Here is a 24,119-nt window from a genome sequence, read left to right on the forward strand (position 1 = left end):
ACCTATTGTTAGTGTTAGTGTATTTTATGTGTGGCCCAAGACCATTTTTCTTCCAATGTGGCCCAGGGAAGCCAAAAGATTGGCCACCCCTGATAGAGACATTAGCCAACTATGGCTGACCAGAACTGTTTTCAAATTCTAACTATACTTGAAAGTATTTGAATAGAAAGATTTGAAAATTATTACACTGATTTCCTCATGTTTTTATTCTTTTTTTTACAAACTTTTTTAGAGGATACATAATTATCATAATACTAAATGCAAACATCTGTTTCTTAATTTTACACACACAAAAAAGCAAAAAGTCCTAATCGCCCTCTGAGTCAATAAAAAGTTCTAAAAAGAATTGCAAATGTACAAAAGAAAATTATTTTCCAGTGTTAACTCTTGGGCCTAGGTCTTCCTACTATTTTAGAGTCATACCACAGGAGGGATTATTTTCTAATGTTCATTTCACAAATTGCTTAACTAACAATATGCTATCCAACCTTCCATTTAGTATACCTTATCTTCTCTCCACACACTGTGACTTCTTTGAAGTAAAACTAACCAAATATTTCAGCAGTTTAACTAGTGGGAAGCAAAGAATTAAGATTGTAGATACAAAGGTGCTGTAATTGTGTTTTAATCAGCTTATTAAATACAACAAGAACATGTATCAATCAACTAACATTTAATTTCATGGTCTATGATTCAAAACTTTCAAAAGCATAACAGTACAAAGTTATCAGCATTTACTTCACAATTCTTTTCCAATTCGGTTTTTACTCATGTAAAACACTTAAATATTTTATGACAATTGTTACACCTTTTCACAGACTGTAACATAATTTGGAATTTTATTAAAATACAAACGTATTTTGAAATTTACCTTCTCTTGAGAGATATTACCAACTCAGTCCAAAAAGAAAAATATCTATATATAGAAAAACATAGCAACATAAATTCACAAAGTTGGGGAACTAAATACAGAAAATTTTTAAAAATCTATTTCAAATATTTCTATTCCCAATAGACAAAAATCCACCGATGAAACAAACTACTATGCTAAAGCTTGTTTTAAATTGTTGCTGCAGAAAATGCAAACAAATCTCTATAAATCTCATTTAGAAAGAACACTGCCTAATTGCACATTCATTGAGGAGTATTATACAAATATTTCCCGTTACAAAGTCACATTTTGACTTGGAGTGTATGTGAACACACTTTTCTCTTTTTCCTCTATTAAAAAGAACGGCTTTTCATGATGTGACTAATTCAGTTTTTCATAGAATAATTTAGTTTGTCAATATTTTACTTTTGTTAAAGAATAGTGAAAATTATTAAGTCAGTGGATTCTTCTCTATAGCATTTTGCTTGACAGCAAAAATCACTGTAGTTTTAAAAGGTTTGTTTCTGACAATTATTTTTTCCAAGTGAAGAAGGGTTTGAGAGTCAGGGTCATTAACAGCTTTTACTATGACAAAAAGATTCAGCTATAGTTACTAGGATACCAAAATAGATTATAGTCAGGAATACTTATTAGGGATGTCTACTCAGAAGATGACCTACTAACTAAGCAGGAATAGTAATGCAAACTAACAAAAAAAATCTAAAAATCAAGGGCAATTCCTGCCCTCAAAGAGCTTATTATTGCCTGTTTTTAGTACTTAAAATTACAAAAGAGTACTTTAAATAAGTTCTTTTTTTTTTTTTTTTTTTTTTTTTTTTTTAAGAATAGAAATAAGTAGCCATCAGGAAGGAGGGAACTTAAAAGAAAAGCCTAGGCCAAAGAATAATTCAAATGTTTCATCCTAGTTTGAAGAGTCAGATTCATTAGCTCATTAACTTATTTAACCAAATTCTAATGACTCAGTACTATGTGCCAGTTATGATTCTAGGCATTCCCAACACAGCAGTGAATAAAACAAAGTTCTAGCCCTTAATGAGCTAACATTCTAGTGAGGAGACCAAGTAAAAGTGCTGTAAATGTTTACATCTGCGAAGACCTGCAAGCATGGAGGTGTGTGCGTGCAGTATGAGTATGTGGTGGAGGGGCTTCGAGAAAGGTCAAAGAGGTCTTATTTATTTGGCAATTATTCTATATGCCAAGTGTTCAACTAGGCCAGGAGGAGAGTGTGTTTAATAGGAGGCATATGTTCTTTGCCGCTAGAATTTACTTTAGTGGGAGATCCAGGTAAATTGTCAGCAAAGTATTCTGGTGCCCCTTGTTAGCTGTGCAACCTGGTAACACCTTCATTGTGAATCGTGGCACTAACTTTCATGGGTATGCACTAAATGTTTGTAAAACATTTGGCGTTCTGCCTGGTAAACCATAGATTTTATTATTACAGTTAAGTGCCCATGTATGGAATAACAAGAAATGAGATTGATGAGAATTAAAAGTGGCAGAAAAAGGGAAAGAATAAAGGTCTTTTAAAAAATCAAGAAAAGGGAAGAGGTGGGCTTCATACGAGGAAGACTCACAAGACACACTTCGAAGTATATTTATAAGCCTACAAGGAAGATTATACTATGGAATCACAACACTCTCCCAATTAAGTAACAAGAATTAAACTAAACCTGACAGGCAGAAAGAGAAGGGAGAACAATTTAGATATTACAAGTGGCTCTGCCACCATTTCACTCAATAATTGAATATTCAAGTGATTATGAGATTTATAGAGAAAAAAAATCTGCAGTGCCATAAGCCATCTAGATCCTACATTAAGTGGTAGCACCTCACCTCACTGAGTGTGAGTCTAGTAATCAAAGATACGTGTTTTTCATATGCATCCCCTAAATGCAAATATACTAATCTGTACTCAAGTGAATAAAGAGCAAAGAAATGTCGATTAGATGTAATTTTCATCACCTTTTATAATTACTTTATAACTAACCCTGGCTTAAGATGCTACTCCACCTGTATGATCTCCATTTTACAGATACACAAATCAATGTGCCCAAGGACACACAGGCAATACACAGCAGAGCCAAGATATCTGCCTCATTCTGCCTAGCTCCAAATCCCTGAAGTCTTTCATGATGCCCAGCCTTCCCTGAGTTTGGATTTAAAAGGTACAGGCTAAGATTAAGGAGAAAGACAATCTAAAATATATACGAGGAAAACATAACACTAACAGGCATATGTAGGAAAAGATAAAGACATTAAGATCAAAGACAGGGAAATCAAGTCAGAAGGTGAGGTGTAGTAACTGCTCATCACAAATTTCCAGAATATTGATTTCATATATTTTACATGTCAGTGCATACTAAATATTGAAGGAGTGTAGAAATCCAAGCATTTCAATATCCAAGCTTGCAGACTACCTCTCACATCCAAAAGCAGCACACACGCACAAAAAAAATGCTTCACTAAATCATGTGTCCAGACCTAAAGTAACATGTTTTGTTGTCTTCAAAATAGAAAAATAGGAATATCTGCCAATAAACTAATGGGAAAAAAATGTAAGTAGAAGATAAATGAATGTTGGAAGCAAAGAAAAAACCCTTCAAATTATTACGTTACCAGTGCTTCTGACAGTAATCATGAAATCGAGATATTAAGAAAAGTAACACACTCCTTTCAAAATAAGTCTTTGTAAATACACCCCCCTCTCCAATCCCCACAAAAAAAAAAAATGCTGCAACTAAATTCTCTGTGACTGTGTACTCAAACCAACAAATATGTATATCAAATCCTATGTCCCATTATAATTGAAACAATTTCCCCTCATCTTGGCGGGGTGGGGTCGGGTGGGGGGAAGGGAGGAATATGTGGCCCCAATAAATAAGCACCATCATATGCAATAACAATAATGATAGCAGCTACTGCTGTGCCATACATGATTCTTTCACTTTTCACCCTATTGAAACAGATACTGTTATCCTCATTCTACCAGGGAAAAAACTTGGTCTCAGAGGGATTAAGTAACTTGCCTAAAGTCATCTAACACTGATAAATACAGAGAGCTGAGACATTCATATGTGCCTGAAACCAATCAACACCAAGGTTCTTAAAACATTTAATACTGCTTCTCTATTTTAAAGATTAAAACTTTCCCATGAGTATTCTGCCTTTTCTAAAAGTAGACTTCATAGACGTGAAATAATTCTCCTATGCAATATTTTACAAAAAGTTACTAAAATGAACAGTCTCTTAAAACTATATACTGTTTTGTCCCCAAAGGCAAGCCCTTCTTTTTTGTTTATTACTATTTCATACTGCACAGATGCTATCCTTGAATGGCACATAAATTGACAAAATGCGAACACTAAAACATAATGACACATAAAAGGAATACATTAATGTTAAAGGTCAGAGACTAATGTCTCAAAAATTTGAGAAGTGGCCTCTACCACATTCTCATTAAAAGACTTAGGCCTAAAGGAACTTAATAACCTCCTGTTTTTTTGAAGTGCAAATTTTACCTGGGTCGTTATGGGAATGAGGCACTACAAAGACTTGAAGGGGTTCAGTGTCCCATTCATTAGATTCATAAGTAATGTCAAATCCTTGCTTCCAAACTCCACCATCTGGATTGTCAAAAGAAATTAGACTGTAAACATCCAACATCTAAAAATGTAAAAGAAAAAAAATTCAAGTTTAACCATTATTAATTTAAATTTAATGTTGGTAAATATTTGCTCAAAATTATTCACTGCTATACTCTGCATATATATTTTATAAAATAAAACTATTTCTGTAGACATTAATTGAGGATTTTAGAGTAGAAAATATTTCATCACCACTCAAAGGCTTGAAATGCTATTTGTGCTACAAAACTACCCTGACAAATAATCCCCTCCCATCCGCTTCTAATAAAAAAAAAAGTTCATTCTATTCCTTCTTCCCCTACTTTACTTCCAAAACAATTTAACAGAAATTTATAGAAAAAGAACCAAGAAAAAAATTTCTGATGAAATTTGATTATGACCAGATATTTCAGCATTTTCAAAAACAGTTCTGAAAATGATATTTTACTTTGAGCTATCTTTGTTTTATAGTAAATCTCATGTATATTAAAAATCTATGCCTCAACGAAAATATATCTATCTATAGCTATTCTTCCATGTAGCATATGTTATATCTACCTATTTTATCCTAGAAGTACAACTACAACAGGGTCAACCAGGCATAATCATCTAAAAATTGAGAAAAATTTTAAAATTGAGATTTAGCCTTTATGTATCCTATTGTTTTCTAGCTTTTCAATGCAGTATTCCTTCTAGCTAATAATGTTTGGATGCAAAGGAAAAAACAGTGGGAAAAAAAACTAAAACTTTACTTTTGTTCTTCATAGTCTCTATAATATTAAATGTGACAACACAACCAAACAACCTTTTGTAAAATTTAAATTATGTTAAAACCAGACTGCAAAAATCACATCCAAATATATAAATAAGTTACAAAAAAAATTTAAAGGACAAACAAATCATATAAAAGTCAATACAAAGTATTTTAAGCCAATAATATTCCTCTCCCTATGGAATATATGACTTTAATAAATAAAATAAAATCTTCCCAAGGATGAGCTGACAAATCTTTGGAAACGAGCTGGGCAGGAGGAGGTGTTAGCAGTGTCTGTTTCTTCCTTCAGTCCTGCAGCTCTCCCAGTACCCTCCTGACTTGCTCTGCCTGACTTCCATGGTTGTTCTGCAACTCCTTTCTGTCCAGCCCAGATTTAGACCACACAACAAAAATAATTTTTTTTTTTTTTTTTTTTTTTTGCTGTTCCCTTATCATGGATGACAACAAGGCTAGGTGCTTAAGAAGTACTCAACAAAAAAACTAAATAAAGCCAAACCTCACAGAAACAGCTATCCCTGTAAACACAAGATTCTGATCCTATCAGAATCTGGCTACACTCTAGCTGATGAGGTTGCAGGTGCAAGACCTGGCCAGCTCCACTGTCCCCAGCTTCCAGCTTGGCCTGTGAGCCATGACCTCCAGATCATATCTTGTTCTCCGCCCTCAGCAGTTAGTGGAAAGTACATATTCGAAAACGAGGCCAGAAGTCAAATAATTTTGTCCAACTTTAAAATATTTACCCCTTAGGATCCTTCCACCAAAATCCAGTTTCTGGTCTAAGGCACAAAGTTAAACACAGCCTTGCCCTAGTTTGCAGAGCCAATGTGAGTGAAACACTCTAAGTTTAAGAAAAGCAGAAGTCCTTTCTAACGCTGGTTTTCGACTCCATTGCCCTCTATAATAGCACTGTCCAATAGAAATATAATACAAGCCAAATTTTTAATTTTCTAGTAAAACGAAGCAGTTGAAATTAATTTTAATATTTCATTAACCCAGTATATCCAAAATATTATCTTAACACATAATCAATATATAAATGAATTAAGATATTTTGCATGCTAAGTTTGAAACACTGTGTATGTACATTACACTTACAGCACATCTCAAGCCACATTAGTCACATTTCAAGTGCTCAGTAGCCACATGCAGACAGGGGCTTCCATACTGGAAAGTACAGCTCTAGAAAATTTCCCTTCCCTCTTGCAAAAAGATATTAAGAAAAAAAAAAATCTAACCTTACTTTGTACAAAATCTATAATGTACAACTGTATATAATAAGAACAGGGATCTTCTTGTATTCTCCAAAGGAAGGTAAAAAAAAAAATCTCTGGCAAAATTTAAACCTCTAAAGGTTTTCAACTATTACAGAAAATAAGACCTGAAAAGCATACAAAAAGACTGTATTCACGTAAGCATAAAATAGTAAGATAAACTGAGAAAAACAGAATTATAGAATTTTATCACTGAACAGAACATTAATGTTCATGTGACTAATCAAAATACTTTACAAAAAGAGAAACTAGAATCCAAAGAGTTTAAGTGACTTACCAAGTCAGAACAGACATCAGGTCAAATCTTAAAAAGAACAACAACAAAAAAGGCCGGTGATTATTAACGAATGTGTACATTACCTGCACATCTGAATTGTGACTTCCACTTTGTGAAGCAAACAGACAATCTGCAGTGTCAACTGAGAGGGATAATTGGGAGGGCAGAAGATGTGAGCTAGCACCTTGGCTGAAATTGCTTTGTGAACTTTTCGGACCATCCTCCACAGATTCACTCAAATTGATGACTGAGTCTCTAATATTTGAGATGATCTCATTATTCTCAGCTAGCAAACGCTCCAAATGGTCTATTTTTTCTTGCAACATTGAGAGCTGGCCCTACAATAAAAAAGAAAAAGGCAGCTATATGAAATACTAATATAGATCTGCTGAGGCATACACATTTTTTTTTTTTTTTTTAAATTGTGTGGTTGCCTACGAGGGCAGCCACTCACCCTTCACTTTCCACTTTTGTAAGTGAGATCGCAGAAAGCATGAACAGCTGGCAGGGCTGAAACACCAATTTACAGCAGAAAATCTTCTCCACGGCTGCAATCTTTGCTTAATCATATTTTAAGACGTGCAACAGAAAGACCAAAAATATTTTGGGAAATATTTATGTTCCCCCCAAACTCAGTCCTAAAAGATGTTTGGGTCCCTGGAATCAATGTACAACAGCATATTATATTCCGGTATGAAATTTTTAATGTAAGTATAATTGACTGGAGTTACTTACAAGGGTCAAAAAAGTATGAACTTGAAAAAGATCATTCCATCTCAATCCCTTCACACTAGTGGGTAATCCTAAATAAGAAATATCATCTATGGAAAAATCAATTAGTCAACTCAGCCATAAGCATGAACATCTCCCAAGTAACCATACCCTAAGTCATTCAGTCTGCTTTTGCTATACTGTGTGTCTTAAATTTTTTTCATTGATCCTCACATTAAAAGGGTTGCCATCTCTGTAACATAAACCTCGTTATACAAAATAATACCTCACCTTATGAGAGCAAGGACAATCTTTACCTTGTTCACCCCTATATCCTGGGTTCCAAGTACATAGAAGGTACTCATTTATTTGTCAAATGGCCCTCATATTTCTGAAACTCAATTCTTTAGTGAATGGCCACTGTGTCAGGCATGTATGCTAGGAAGACACGCATAAGATTTGGGCCCCTGTCTTTGAACACACAAGGTGATGTCATAACTAGCAAAAGCCTCAAAAAACCCACATTAAGGTTTTAAAAAACTATATGCATGGTGAACAAACAACTCTGGATATTCATTACCAGGAAGTAACAGGAAAGCAGAAAGGAAAGAAGGAAGAAGGGAAAAGAGAAAAGGACAGAAAATATCCAAACGCCCAAAAGTAGGGGACTGGTCAAACGATAGATTTATTATCATGGAAGGGATGTTGGCCACTGAAAATTTAGAAATATAAATTGTTTTAAAATAGAAATGTAAGGAAAGGTATTTTCAGAAGATAAAGTAAGGAAAGGTATTTTCAGAAGATAAACTGGCGAAAAGGCAGTTTAAAAATAGTATGTATGGCATGATATGCTTTAGGAAAAAATATGAAAGACCATATAACACACAAGATATACAGGTTATACTCACAGGTTATTGGTCAGTTCAACAAGGGGAAGGGGAGAAGTTAAGAGACTGAGATCTACCAAGAAAAAGCCAATCATGTGAGCAAACTATGCCAGAATTGGCAGAAGTCCGAAGAAACTGCAACAGATTTTGGAATAAAAAAAAAGTAGCCAAAATTAGCAGCAAATCACTGGGGGTGGCAGTGGTTGGGGGCAATACAACACTAGGGGTGAAAATCTACAGCCTGATGTTAGAGAAGAAAGGAGCACAAGACAGCCATGTACCTTCTCAGACCTGAAAGATGCTCTCACAGGCCTCTCTACTTAGAAGCACGTAACAGAAAGAGCCCTCTACACATTAAAACTATAGTCCTTTAAAGGCAATTGTCATCTCTAAGATGGGGTGGGGTGATATGTCACCACAAGATAGAACTCTAAAGCCTGTTTATCAGCATACACAGAGACAAGAAAAAGTTTTAGCACAGGTCCCATCCTGAAAGACAAGCCCCACTGCACTAGTAAAAGGCAAGAGAGGGAGCACACATCACTTTACAACCGGAAATGGCAAAGCAAAAGAAACGGGAGACGAGTGCAACACTAGTTCAGGGCTCAAATAGAGAAGCTAGCTGAACCATGTAGATTCCAGATCCGCAAAGCTGTCGAGCAGTATCGTCCTATAAACCTTTACACCCTTCTCTGTAAGTGCACATCAACAGTGGTTACGAGTGATTCTCCATGAAAAGACCAAAGGGGATCGATCCCTTGGCATAACCCAAAGTTCAACCCGAAGAAGCTAAAAATATTTGAGTCAGGTACACAGTTGATGAATCTGTATATATTTTCCTAAATACATTTGCTATCAAAGGCTGTCTGAAATAGGGGAAATGCTTTTCTTCACTTATCACAACATCACAGACTGCAGCTTTTGAAATCCCTTCTGACAGATTCTGTTGAATAATTCCAATACTGAAGATACAAATTTACCACAGCAGGTAATGGTAAATCAAGTTACTCTTATTACAAGCAGTATTAGAACATGTTGATTCATCTTGCCAGCAGTACAGCTACACATCTCCATAAAATAAAACATTACCTTAATCTAAAATGCCATAATCACAGAGCTTTTAAAGATACCACATTTTGTCCAGGCACGGTGGCTCATGCCTGTAATCCCTGCACTTTGGTAGGCCGAGACAGTCGGATCACCTGGTCAGGAGTTCCAGACCAGCCTGGTCAACATGGTGAAACCCCATCTCTACTAAAAATACAAAAATCAGTGGCTTAGCATGGTGGCTCACACCTGTAATCCCAGCACTTTGGGAGTCCGAGGCGGGCGGATCACCTGAGGTCGGGAGTTCAAGACCAGCCTGGCCAACATGCAGAAACCCCGTCTCTACTAAAAATACAAAATTAGCTGGACGTGGTGGCAGGCGCCTGTAATCCCAGCTACTCGGAAGGCTCAGGCAGGAGAACCGCTTGAACCCGGGAGGCGGAGGTTGTGGTGAGCCGAGATCGCGCCATCGCACCCCAGGCTTGGCAACAAGAGCAAAACTTCATCTCAAAAAAAAAATAGACAAATAAAAAAAAAAAAAATTAGCTGGGTGTGGTGGCACGCACCTGTAGTCCCAGATACTCGGAAGGCTGACGGAGGATAATTGCTTGAACCTGGGAAGCAGAGGTTGCAGTGAACCAAGAGCGCGTCACTGCACTCCAACCTAGGCGATAGAGCGAGACTCCATCTCAAAAAAAAAAGAAAAAAAGATACATTTTATCTTACACGTACAATATTACAACACTACAAACTTAATACATGAGTGCCCACATTTCTTCAGATCTTTCTGTACTTTGAGGAAAAGATCATTTTAGAGGCATATACACAGCAAAACTACCTATAGCTCAACAAGTACATACTGAATAAGAAGACAACCCTTCCTGGGAATATTTTTATTATGGCTTTGGTCCCATAATCCATGGATAAGAGTATTATTCAAAATAAACATTAAAGGAGATAGTTCATGAAAAAAGGATCCTACTGCCATTAAAGATGACTTTCAATCTCATTTAGCTTTAAAGATATCATTAATGATAAGTACCTGGAATTCTGTACTGAATTAAGTACATGGAGAAAATTATGGCCTAGGGATATATGCACACAATGGTCTAAAAAATATCATTTTTAAAATTATATTATGCAGTGGAATAAAGTCTCCCTCCAAACAGGTGAAATTCTTGAAATGAACACACCTCATAAGCAAATTCTGTACATGTGACAGAGAAGAGTGGAATGACCTTAAAAGGATGTACTTGTAGTCTGCATTAAAGAAACAGAAATCATAGATAATGCTTCAATTATGCTGAGAACTCAAAGAATACTGATAGTAACATTGAAAAAGACAATTTTCTGTAGGGCAAGAAAATCACTTATGAGAAAACTACTTTATTCTTTGATTTGCTAATCAGTTCTACAGGGAGGCCACAGCATTGCACTGCTCAGGAGTGGGGAAGGAGGTCATGATATTTGATTTACTCCACTTTTAGTGAAAGAGAAAAACCAAGCAAAAAATCACATATCAAAGACCTTTGAGAGAACAAATTTAGAGTCTACCACAAGGTAGAACAGGATCAGTACCCACTCAGTCCTATGAACAGAATCAATCAATGTGTATCTACAGCTAAATCCGTAAATTTATTACATAATTATTTGCCTCAAATACGACACTACCCACTGGGTATTGGCCTCACCGTGATCCTTCCAGCATGGTTAAATCTGTATATCTTCTCCTGCCTTCCTGGAAAAGTGTGTGCCTTTCCTTCTCCCTGCTTCAAAGGCCAACCCTCTGCCGAGCAACAATCCCATTTATCTCAACTGCTCCAAGGCTTTGTTCTTTGCCCTTTTGATTAAACCCTCTCGATATTGCTCAATCAAGTTCTACTTCTAAAAGCAACTCATTCTCAGTAATATAACATGTTCTATTAGATCAAACTATATGAAATTGCCATTCTCATAGGTAAAACATAGTCAAATACCACCAATTTCATAAGGTTGAACTTAATATTTATTATATGCTATGTACATCTAAAAAAATCAAACTCCTGCGCTTCCACGCTCCTGTGCTTAACCCCATGTGACGGTTAATTTGGGGTTCAACTTGACTAGATTAAAGAATATCCAGATAGCTGGTCAAATACTGATTATTCTTCAGAGCTTCAGTAGGCACTGAGCCCATCCTTTATCTACTCAAAGTGAAACCCAGGTGGTTTAGCAATTGATTAGAATTATTGAGCTGCCCCAGGTGTATCTGTGAGAGTGTTTCCAGAGGAGATGGTGTGTGAGTGGACTAAGTGGAGAAGATGTGCCCTAAATGTGGCAGTCACCATCCAGTCAACTGGGAGCCCAGATGGAATTAAAAGGCAGAAAAAGGGCAAATTCTCACCCTCTGTAAGAGCCTGGCCACTCTTCCTCTCCTGCCATTGGAAGTCAGAACTCCAGGTTCTCCAGCCTTTAGACTCCAGACTCACACCAGTGGTCCCTGGGCTCTTGGGCCTTCCACCTTGGACTGAGCTCCACTATTGGCTTCTCTGGTTCTAAGGCCTTCAGACTTAGACTAAATCCTGCTACGAGCTTCTCTGGTTCTCCAGCTTGCAGATGCAGATGGCCTGTAGTGGAACTTCTCAGTCTCCATAATCAAATAAGCCAATTCTCCTAATAACTCCCTTCTCGTGTGTGTGTGTGTGTGTGTGTGTGTGTGTGTGTGTGTGTGTGTGTGTCCTATCAGTTCTGTCTTTCTGGAGAACCCTGAATAAAACATCTTACATTCCCATTCCCCTCCAGGGCCCCACCCACTTCATGTACCGGGATTATCAAAAGTTTCTCTCTACTCATTATCCCCCTTCCTTACAAACTCCCATTCATTCATCTGCCCATTACAATCAGCATCTGCTCACCACTCCACCAAAACTGACCTTGTAAAATTCCCAAAGACTCCCATGTTTCAAGCCTGATGAAAAGCACTCTGCCCTTACCTTACCCATCATCTCAGGGAGTATTAGGCACAATGGATCACTCCTTCCCTCTGGAAACGTTTTCTTTACCCATTCCCAGTACAACATGCCCTAGGTTTTCCTCCTGCCAACTGTTTATCAGTCTCCTTTGCTGGCTCCTTCTCTCCCAACCTCTAAATGTTAGAGCACCTCAAGGTTAGCTTCTTGAGCCTCTTACCTCTCTATACTCTCTTACATGATCTCATCCACTCCATGATTTAAATTCCATGATGTCTCCCATATTTATATCTCCTGCTGAAACCTCACTCCTGAAAAACAGACCCATATATGCAAATGCCTACCTGATGCCTCAAATTGGCTTCCAAACTTAAGTCCAAAAATCATCCTCCTCAAAAAGACACCTACAGTCCTCAGATCTCCAGTAAAGAGTTTTAATCTCTACCTAGTTAGGCACCCTCAAAATCAAAACATTGTACACCACAGTCAGTAAGGACTGAATATCTCTTTCTCTCAACTTAGCTTCACCTTGATCTTATCTCCGTTCCAAGCCAGCTCCTCCCCACCCTACCCTAAAACCTTTGTACATGGTCTCTGTTTACATAATGCTTCAACTCTCACGCCAAACGTCACCTCTGCATAGCCTTCCCCAGCCAGTCTAAAACAAGCCTCCTCATGTTATGGTTTATCTCAATTTATTTTTTGTTTCCTCCACAGTGTTATTACAATTATCTATTTTATTCATGTATTGCTTCCCTCTTTTCCTCACTAAATGAATCCCTATATTGACAACAGGCACCATAGCTGTTTTACTCAATGTACTGTACCCTGATGCCTACCTACCTAGCACACAGCAGGACCTTAGGTATTTATTGGGAGAAAAAAAGGAAGGAAAGAAAGAAAAATGGCATGTAACATTTTTTTCTAAGTATTCAATGTTTTGGCATATAAACCCACATCAAAAAGAATACAAATAAAAACAAAACACACTATTTTTGAAGAAAGAAAATCCAAAAGAAGTCTTCACCGCATCCCCAAAAGTAGGCAAGAATGGGAAGGAAAGAGCTAATTAATAGGGTGGTTTTCATGGGCTGTTTGGGAAATAATATAGAATGGGACCCACGCTGGCCACAGGATGACAGCCATGACCTGGTGAATAGAATACAATATGTGGCTCCCTTTCTAGAGCAAAGATTATGGATTCCGTACAGCCCAATCAAAAGTTTTCCATTTTCACTACCATCACTAACATGGCTCAAGAGACTATTATTTTCACCTCATGTGGGGAGTGAAGGAAGTTTGGAAAAAGAATCCCAAGATAATTCTGGACTATTTCCTATCATGGTAGTGATATAAGATCTGCACTCAACCAAATCAAGTTTCTAGTCATAAGAGCTGTAGAAGATATACATGTTTATAATATACCCACCAATGGTAGCATTCAAAAGAAATAAAACTTTACCCCAAAGTGTATGCATGTATCTGAAACTTAGGATCTATACCACCTTTCATTTATGTTTTTTTTTCCTTCAAATCTAATTCTGTTAGATTCAACATATAACTCCAACATATCAAGTTCTTTCTGGACTCTGATTATGTCATCAAATGTGCCCACCATGTAAGAGCAAAGATTACCTTTATCTTTAATGACATCATTCACCAGATAAAGGTGAAAGCAATTCAGCTTAATGGCTAAGCATTGGCTCCTGTTCAGGCTATCTGGCTTCCAATACTACTTTCGGCACTTATTGGCCATGTGATCTTGGGGAAGTAACTTAATCCTGGGCCTCAGTTTCTTATGGGCAAAATGCAGATACTAATACCCACTGCTTGGAATGGCTATGAAAGAATTTAGCACAGGACCTGCCAACAAGTAAGCAGTGAAGAAAGTATTATTGCAGCTGCTGCTACATAGTAAAAGTATGGCTTTTGAAAAATCACTTTGAAGGGTACTACAATACGCACCTCCAGATAGTATGCATCATAATTAAGAATAGACTCTGAAGCCAACCAAAATTTGAATTCTGGCACCACTACTTACTGGCTATGTAACTCTGGGCAAGTTCAAAGTTACATAACTTCTCTGTGCTGCAGTTTCCTCATCTGTAAAATGGGGAGAATTAATAATACCTAATTCATAGCGTTGTTATGAGGATTAGTTAGTATACGCAAGTAAATTTAAATAGTGCCTGGTGCAGTAAGCAGAATAATCTTTAGTCAAAGATGTCCCTGTCCTAATAATCCCTGAAATCTGTGAATACCTTACCTTACATGACAAAAGGAATTTCACTGATGTAATTAATTTTAAGGGTTTGCAGATGGGAAGAAAACCCTAGAATATCTGAGTAGGCCCAATGTAATCATAACGGAAAAGAGGAAAATGGAAGAGTCAGGCCAGAGAGGGAGATGTGAGGACACAAGAAATCAGAATGATGCTATTGCTGGAAGGGAGCCTTGAGCCAAGGAATGTACTCAGCCTCCAGAAGCTGGAAAAGGCAGGGAAACAGATTCTCCCCTGGAGCTCCAGAAGGAGTGCAGCTCTGCAGACATCTTTATTTTAGTCCAGTAGGGCCTGTTTCAGACTTCTGACCTAAAGATCTGTATGATAACACATTTTTCTTGTTTTACACCACTAAGTTTGTGGTGATAGCAGCAATAAGAAACTAATATACTTAGCAAATAGTTGGCCCTATAAAAATAAAGCTTACATTCTTATGCTTAGTCCTTTTTAGAGAAATTCTTGCCCAAATCTCCATCATCAGAGCTGGAGAGCCATGACCCTAAGGAGCTGTGAGCTCAAGCCATGGAGGGTGAGGCCGTGCAACCTCATAAACTGTCTCCCAGGGGCATAATTTGGTCTAACAAGGCTCTACACCTAACTTTGAATAAAGGAGTTAAGAAAAGACAGAGTCACCCTTTATGGTTCAAAGTAATTTTCAGAAAAAGCAGCATCAACATCTTTATCTTAGAATGAGTTTTAAAATCAATCAACTAAAAAATTTTAAGCCATTCTGGAGCCACAGTGGGGCATATGGAGTAAAAGGCTGCAGTTTGCCAGGTAAAAGCCATGGTAGCTTGGACAGGCAGGGAAGGAACATGAAAGAATGACAAGAAAGATGAGCTAGGAATGGGAGGGACAGGAAAGGAAAAAAAATTCGCATTCCGTTTTTTGCTAGGGCAAGGGGGAGGATTATGGGTGGCATTTTAGAGGAACAGGCCCACAAGCCAGTTATTGGGGAGGAGACGGAAGGGCAAATGTCATATTCTGAAACTATTAGACAGCTGAATGGTGGTGTCAGTGAACGTGCAAGTCTGGAACTCAGGAGAGAAGGCAGGGCTAAATATATAAACTTGAGTGGCCAGAATAAATATGAATTTCAAGCAATGGGAACAAATGGGATTACCTAGAAAAAGCGCAGAGATCTGCCTTTTATAACTTAAAATGGCTCACCAGGCGATTTTCACACATCCCCAGTTAAGAAGCGCCGCATTAAAGCTAAATATAGGAACTGCGATTTGGTAAAAGAGAGTCTGTATTTCCAGTAGGGGTGTCATCGTTATTGCTGCAGTCCCTGGTCAGTCAGCCACTATTCAATCTCTACAGAAAAACCCTGCCTTTAGTCAGATCTCTGGAACTCAGCAAGAAGGCTTTTGGGTTTGATAAAATGACAGGTAACCCTCCAAGCACCCATTCCACCCCTTAAGATGCGTAGTGCTGAGGCCAAAAAGAGTGTGAACTGGGGCTGTGGTCACAATTCTGTATGTATCTCCACCTGTCTGTCAATGAGCCACAAGCCAGTTATAAATAACCTTTTAATGGTATTTTCCAGACTCAGAGCTTAACATGCCTGAATTTCTTCCAAATTGTGGAATTTGTCTTTGTGCAGCCACTTGTCCATTCAAAGAAATAAATGCCCTCACGATGTGAGCACAAAAAATACATAGCTACAGAATACCTTACCAAATTGCAAGAGCAATATACTCTTTGCCCAGGCGAATCATTTTTCATAAATCTCACACCTGCCTAGGTATGACAGTAACAGAGGCTGCTCAGATGCAGGTAAGAGTGCCAAATTACTGTGAAGGGAAAAGCTGGGACTCCAAGCCCAACATACGTTGTTCTGGCGGAGCACTCAAGGGACTCATGACTACTGCAGCTGGGCCACCAACTTAGTAGCTGCCAGAATCACTACACAGGATCCAAGCCCTGACCTCAAATAATAGCATCTCATTCTCTCACCACCCTCCTCCAAAAATGTGGTCAGGACTCCAGTTGCTGACGTTTTCTACAGGTTCCAGGAGACAGCACCAGCTCCACCCTATGAGTTTCCAGATGTACGTTTAGATTAGAACCACATGGCCCTATCTGCACCAGTCCAATATGGCTGCACAGAAACTACCTCCTGTTGAGGCAACATTTTAGACACCAAGCTATTACATAAAATGAGACTATGCAAAAAAGATAACCACTTAAAAGTGAGTGGAAGAAGGGTGTATAAGCAGGGCAAAATGTGTAGATTACAAAATTTTAATAAAATGCAGTTTTATTACTTACAAATCCATTTAATAACTACAATTAAGTGGCACTAAACATATTAACTGTTGACTAATAGAACTCTTTAATTCAGCACTTCCCAACCTGTTCTATGGAACACTATTCTTTGCAGAATTTTTTTTAAAAACCACGCCGACTTTACTTCTAAAGCTTATTTTTAATTTATATTCTTATGCTTAGCACTCTGACAGAATCTGCCAACAGTGTATCCCACCCAAGAACTTGCATGAAGGTTCATGTGATACACTTTCAGGCCTTAACAATTCTCAGCTAAACCAGCTAAACAGGGTCATGTTGTTATACATCATATAGGCCATGATTGCTGGTCTATGTTGGTAATCTGTCTTACATTTTGGACAAATGCTTATCTTTGTACACAAAGTTATTAGGCACTATCCATTTATACTACCTAAACACATTTACCATGAATTAATGCCATGTATTGTATGTTAGGATATGCTAACAAAAGTTCGGTCAACATCTTATAATTTTAAACAAGGAATTTAGACAAACAATTTCAACACAAAAAGAAAATAATTTTCAGTAATCAATCTAAACAGTGTTGGCCTATTAAAATAAATGCAACTGACATGTCTGAGATCGTTTTTCATACAGAAATAGTTTTGGAAAGCCTCTGAAGGCAGGGTGGTATTAAGTAGATAATCAACCCCCCTTCAACCTTATTTATACTAATCATTTCCTGAATAAGTCCCTTCTATTTCTTATTGACAGGGGACAGGTATTTAGTCAAGTCTTATCTGAATTATTATAAATTCTGAATTTCCAAAATACTCTTTATACAAGCACTACAGACTCTAAAGTTTTACAAATTCTTTCCTATTGCCTTTCTTTATAAAAATCCATCTGTACCAACTGGTCTACAAGGGCAAGGTGAGACACAGTAAATACTACAGAAGCAACAAATGCAGTAGTAAGACATAACATAATACATAACAATACAATAATAGCAAACCTCTAAATATCATACCATTGGCTATCAAAGATGAGTTAAGGATACAAATTTCTGGAGTTCTTCTCAAATCTCTTTTGTTTAAAACAATTATTGGTTGGATCTTCTACCTAAATGTCGCAAGAAATATCCTATACCTCAAGTGTTGTTATTTGACCCTACAAATTTTCCAGAGGTAGCCCGGGGTCAAAGACAGCTTTTACTTCTTCAGTTCATGAGGTCAGCTACCAGCCCAACAGAAGGGGGGTTTTCTTTACTATCAATAAGAGGCAGTTTGGAGGGTATTCTCAGAAATCTGTCTGACCTTCAGAACAACCTTCAAACTTCAGCCCCCTATTTGGGGTGTTGTATTTTGATCCTTAATAAATGTCTCTCCCTCTCCACCACCTGGTTGCCCATCCTCCCTACACACACACACGCACACACACACGCACACACACACACACACAAATTTATGTTCTGTCTTAAACAACCCAGAAAAAAATAATTTAGTCCTATCATTTGTGCCAAAGATGAGAAGGGTCTTTTTTAAACTCCTACTAAAATGCTTCTTTGAAATCCTTCCTTCTGATCATCTTATATTTTCTTAGGTAAGCTGATCCATGAGCTGCTGGTTTCTGACGATTTGAACACAAGCTGCTTTATTTCATTAACATCTGCTACAAAATATTCTTAATGTAAGATGTGCAGCTTTTGGTTATAAGAAATGTACTTGGCCCTGCCCTCACTAAGCACAGTCCCCAAGTGAGCTCGTTCATTCTCGGCTATGCTGATGACTACCAGATCAGCATCTCCCTTCCCTGATCTCTCACTGGCTTTCCAGCCCACTTGGTTATTTCCACTAACATCCATGTCATCATAAATGAAAATGAACTTGGCTTTCCAGATCAGCTTGTCCCTATCCCCTTCTGCAAACAGTACAACCAGTCTCCAACACCCCAATGGAAAAAGGTAGGAGAAATTTTCTGATTCAAGCCACTCATCATTACCCTTGATCAAACCTGTTAAAAAGCTCTCGTCTTTCTCCACATTTTTCATCCTCTCGATTCTAGCCAATTCAATACTGGTACAGGGATTTACTGCCTTATGTCTATATTACCTCAAACAGATTCTCAGCTGCCTTCCTACTTGAGTCTTCCTACACACAGCTACCAGAATAATCTGGATTGAATATTCTCTTAGCTCCTTTCCAGGTCTAAAATTTTCTACAAAATTAATTCTCTCACACTGCTTTTCTCAAGCAGCTTCCTGGTATATTCAATAACTTGGAGTGGTTCACTAACATCTAACTCATAACTCTTCAGACAAACTCTCAGGGTGATTTGCAATCTGATCCTGAACTACCTACAGTGGTTTCCCAACTACTCTTCACAGGCACCAAAGATTCTAAATCAAGCCAATCTCCTCCAGGATTCAAAGCCTTCATAAGCACCGTACTTTACACTACCAATTTTCTTTCTCCCTTCAAACTACTGTCCAATAGGAAAAGCTTAGCTTCTTTACCCTCTCCTTTAGTCAACTTAAGCCAGACCATCACCAGAACTTGTTTGTTTTTGAGTTCCCTTTAAGGCCTTTGCCTTTATATCAGGAATGTAAAATAATATCATTGACTCTTGTTTTAGTCTTAGCTCCTGTATTCCCAGAACCTAGAACAGTGCCTGCTACATAATAGGTATGCTACAAATCTCTGTCCATTGGTAACAACTAGCATTTACTGAGCACCTACTGTATGCCAGGCAACATTCTAACCTCTTTAACTTTTAATGAATAATAGCACTTAACTGTCTCTAATAGTTTCACAAACGGCAGTTTTGTTTCCCTAAATAACTAAAAAGTTCTTTCAAAACAAGTAACATATGTCTACCATAATTTCCATATTACCTAACGCAGTAAATTTTCAAATATATGCTGGATATGGGTATAGTACAGCTGGAAGACCAGTGAATTATAAGTCAGGATGCATGTCCCAGGTATCCTGTGACTGGGCAAATTGCTGAGGTCTAGTTTATGCGTGACTCGGTGCCCTTATCTGAAAAATCAAAGACTAAAAATTACCTGACCTGGAAGGACCCAGCCTACTCTACAATTCTGTGCCTGAATTTTTCATATGTATGACTTTTCTGGAATGCTGGTGACTGTTAAAAGAATGACTGCTTCACTGGATTCTAAAAACACCAATTCAGGACTTTATGTAGAAAATGATTCTAAGAATGATTCACATTCTCGGGCTTCAATGTTCCGATGCTCTACAGGTAAAATGTTACCACCAAGGCCAGGACCCATAAATTCCACATTCCTCTACATCTGTGGTACAAAGAAACAGAAGGGAACTGCTGCAAAGTACATCTTCAGCCCCGAAGTCCTCACCCTGAAGGGAAAGGCTTCTCATCACAAAGGAAACAAAGCATTATCAGTTCTAGAAGAAGCATGGCAGTTTGAGTAAATAGTAATTGTGAACAACCAAAAAAAAAAAGGCAAAACTTCATACTTTCAATCCTGAGCAGGCACAAGGGACCAAAATGTTGGTGCATAATGAGTTGTAAAATGATTTTTTAAAGAGATATGAATCAATAACTTCTATTTCCTCTGACACTAACAAAAACAGAAAGGAATTAGAAATAGAAAAAACAAAAACTACATATAAGGAAGTCATGGTCCAGAAGTGAAGGAAACTGAAATATAGCATGATTCTCACCAGCTGGAATATAAGAAACTCCACTTGTTCTAATGCTCAGAATATTTCCTTCAAGTGGCACAGGTTTAATTATCAAGATTATCCCTCCTTCTTATGAAGCCAAACTACCTGACATATATTGAATGGTATTTAACACCATAAAATTGAAAACACCATGTACTGGTTTTCTTTTTTTAACATTTTTTATTTCTTTAACTGACAAATAGGATGTGAGGGCAATCTGGCTGCGAAATCTGTCACCCCATTGATCGCCAGGGTTGATTCGGCTGATCTGGCTGGCTAGGCAGGTGTCCCCTTCCTCCCTCACCACTCTATGTGCATTCATCCCGAAGCTGCATGCTCGGTCGAAGAGGATGACCATCCCTGATAGAGGAGGACTGGTCTTCAGTCAAGGGTATAAGAGGAGCTGCACTCCCCTGCTGCAACCTCCAAACAAGCTCTCTTTAACTGACAAATAAAAATTGTATGTATTTAGCAAGCATATCATTTTGAAAAATGCATACATTGTGGAATGCTAAATCAAGCTAATTAACATGCATTACATCACATATTTATTCTTTTTTGTGGTGAGAACACTTAAAATCTACTCTTTGCAATTTTCAAAACTACAATGCTTTATTGTTAATTATAATCAGTATGTTGTACAATAGATCTCTTGAACTTATTCCTCCTACCTAAAATTCCATATCCTTGTTTACTGGTTTTCAATTTTTGTAACCAACCTATAGTCAGAGCACATAACACATTCAGTCACAGAATGAAATGTAGATGATATAAGGTATGTTGATGTAAAAAAACTGATGGCTGAGGGAGGGTGAGAAATGAGAAGGAAGAGAAATGAGTGGGAGAAGGCTGAGAAGTACCAAATTCCTTGACTGACAGAGTGGGGAGTCGCTTTAGGCCTAAAGTTGATGAATCAAGAAAACAAATGCAATTACATCATTGAAAGTTGTTAATGCATATCAAACAAATTGAATACAAAACTTTTTTAAAAACTGGGAAGAGTGGGGGTATTGAGTTAAATTCTTCATCTCTTATAAAGGGAAATAACAGCTCAAAATTGAAACAAAAATCAAAACAGAGGTATATGCATATATTTAAAGAAGGAACCACACATGGAACATAAAGAAATGGTCAGAAGTGGGACTCAGAGAAGAGTGGACTAAAGATGGGGAAAAAAGGGAGAGGCATTCTATTGGCAATGTGTACCTTTCTATGTCATTTGAATTATTTCTATGTGCATTTATACCTTTTACATGTTTAAAAGAAAAAAAAAATCATTGGTAAAGTCCCAGCTCTCCGGACTCCTCACTGAAGCCAATGAAGTGAACCAGCAAGAACATAGGACAGGGTAAAATTTGGAGTCTTCTCTGCTCTTGGAAAAAGCATTTAATTTCTCCGGACTTCCAAAGGCACTACCTGCAAAGGAGGCCTGTGGTAAATCCATTTACGTGTGAAAAATACACAAATGCATACATTTTTAAATGCAAAAAAAAAAAATACTTAAAAAACTCTACTTAACACTAACCTTAACACTACTCAATAAGACGCATTACCCCCATTTTGTTCACACTAAGTATACTGCAATTTAAAGATGATACTAAAACCAGTGGGACACAAATGGGGTGTTGGCCTGTGTCACAGCAAAAAAAGTGACATATAATCTTTAAAAGTGAAGAAAATGATGAAAATTAGCAAGAATTGCTCTTTGATAAGCAGAAGAGCAGGCCAGTACCTCTGCTGACAACCTGGAAGTACCCTGCTTCCAAGCTGAACAACGCTCAGGATCCCAGAGACCGGCTGAGTTCCATCTTCTATTTACAGCTTATGAAGAAGATACCTATACCTGAGCTCTCCCTTCTCAGGACTAACTAACCCAAGCAATCAGACTGGGCTCAGAATTAAGCCCATCTGTGAATTACAGCAGATCCAAAAAGTCATAAAGTCATGGTTTTCAGTCTTGAAGCTATGGATCAATTTTGCCTAGTTCATGGCCCAGAACCTTCCTTCCCAGAGCAGTCCTACAGTGCAAAACCCTCAGGTGAAAGAAGAGAAACCAACTCATCAAGCATGTCGACGCTCTAGCATCAAAGTTCCCCAAGGATACCTGGAAATCTATGAAACATGTAGATAACGCAAGTTTTAAACCACTCTCTAAAAACACAAAGTTTGACCAATGCTTATCTAATAACCAATTTACAAGAATTTTGTTTGTGTTTAATTAACTCACATCTACTTTAACAGATCTAACAATACTATTTGCCTCCACTATTAACGATAGAAAAATATAGTTTAAACTAGGGATTGGCAAACTCTGAAAAGGGCCAGAAAGTAAATATTTTAGGTTTTGTGAGCCAGTTTCTGTCTTAACTACTAAACTATGCCACTGTTGTGTGAAAGTGGCCAGACACAATTGGTAGATGAATGACCATGGCTATGTCATGAAACATTACTAAACCATTTAAAAATGTAAAAACCATTCTTAGCACATGGCCCTATAAAGACAGGTAGCAGGCAGATTTCACTCATAGTTAGCTGACTTAGCAGAGTTCAAAACCAGAGGCCTTGGAGAGGAAAGAAGGAAGATTATTTGTCAAGAATTTCACTCTTTCCCTGCCCTCCCACCTCCATCCCACTTTCATAAAAAATGCTATTTAGAGGACAAAATGAAATGATCAGGAGGAAAGTCTCTATCCACTCTCCTTATTTTCCAGTTTCTTTCCCTGTTTTTTTCTCATCTCAAGATATTTAAAATGTTGTAACCAGAATCATCAAAATTAACAGAAATAAAAACAATACACTGAAAAGTAAACAGTCTGCCTGAGAAAACTGCAGACATTTCAAAACATTTTTGCAGACAATTTTTATACTACCTTATTAATCAATATATCTTAACTTCCTATGCTAAAAGGCAAGAGGAATAAATCTGGACAAGTGCCAACCTCTAATTCAGCTGGAAGAAAGTAAAAGATGATCTATTTACTATGACCTGACCCTAATGTTTTTCTCAGAATACACATGTTCAATTGGAAAAGAATTTTTTTAAGTTCCATAAGAATCTTCCATTTTTTTCCTTTAACTTACACATAAACATAATCTATCCTTGTAATTTTTTGTAACATACTACAATTTAGAATCCTAAATGTGTAAGTGAATTTTAGGCATCCTGAGAAAGAACAGAGTTCACCCATCAAAAAATGCTAATTGGCTTTTTGAGCTTCAGCCTTTTGATCACTCCTTCCTAAAACACAGAAGTGCCAACGACATGTACTGGGTATAAAGAATAGGCCACAGCCAACGCAGTTTCAACAGGGATGATTCCCACTCCCAGAGGATATTGAGAGCAGTGTCTGGAGACATGGTTGGTTCCTACAACTAGGGGGACAGAGAGAGAACGGTGATGTTGGCAGATATCGGGTAGACAGCAAGGATGCTGTTAGACACCCTACAATGCACAGGACAGCCCTT

At 37.6% G+C, this 24,119-nt stretch overlaps 1 protein-coding gene across 2 annotated transcripts in view; it reads right to left on the reverse strand.

Moving 5' to 3' along the window:
* The window catches only part of MAN2A1 (mannosidase alpha class 2A member 1), a 177,114-nt gene that overhangs the window by 145,989 nt on the left and 7,006 nt on the right, over positions 1–24,119 (reverse strand). The window contains exons 1-3 of one of the 2 annotated variants that reach the window (XM_058440642.1): positions 10,050–10,160; positions 6,922–7,176; positions 4,411–4,555 (exon numbers count right to left, since the gene is read on the reverse strand). In XM_058440642.1, the coding sequence (XP_058296625.1) occupies positions 4,411–4,555; positions 6,922–7,164 (388 nt within the window). In that variant the 5' untranslated portion in view covers positions 7,165–7,176; positions 10,050–10,160. Of the gene's footprint in view, positions 1–4,410; positions 4,556–6,921; positions 7,177–10,049; positions 10,161–24,119 lie in introns of those variants that run through there. The other variant, XM_058440641.1, reaches the window with a different exon arrangement.

The sequence above is a fragment of the Hylobates moloch genome, unplaced genomic scaffold, assembly GCF_009828535.3.
Source record: "Hylobates moloch isolate HMO894 unplaced genomic scaffold, HMol_V3 SCAFFOLD_6, whole genome shotgun sequence".
Taxonomy (NCBI): domain Eukaryota; kingdom Metazoa; phylum Chordata; class Mammalia; order Primates; family Hylobatidae; genus Hylobates; species Hylobates moloch.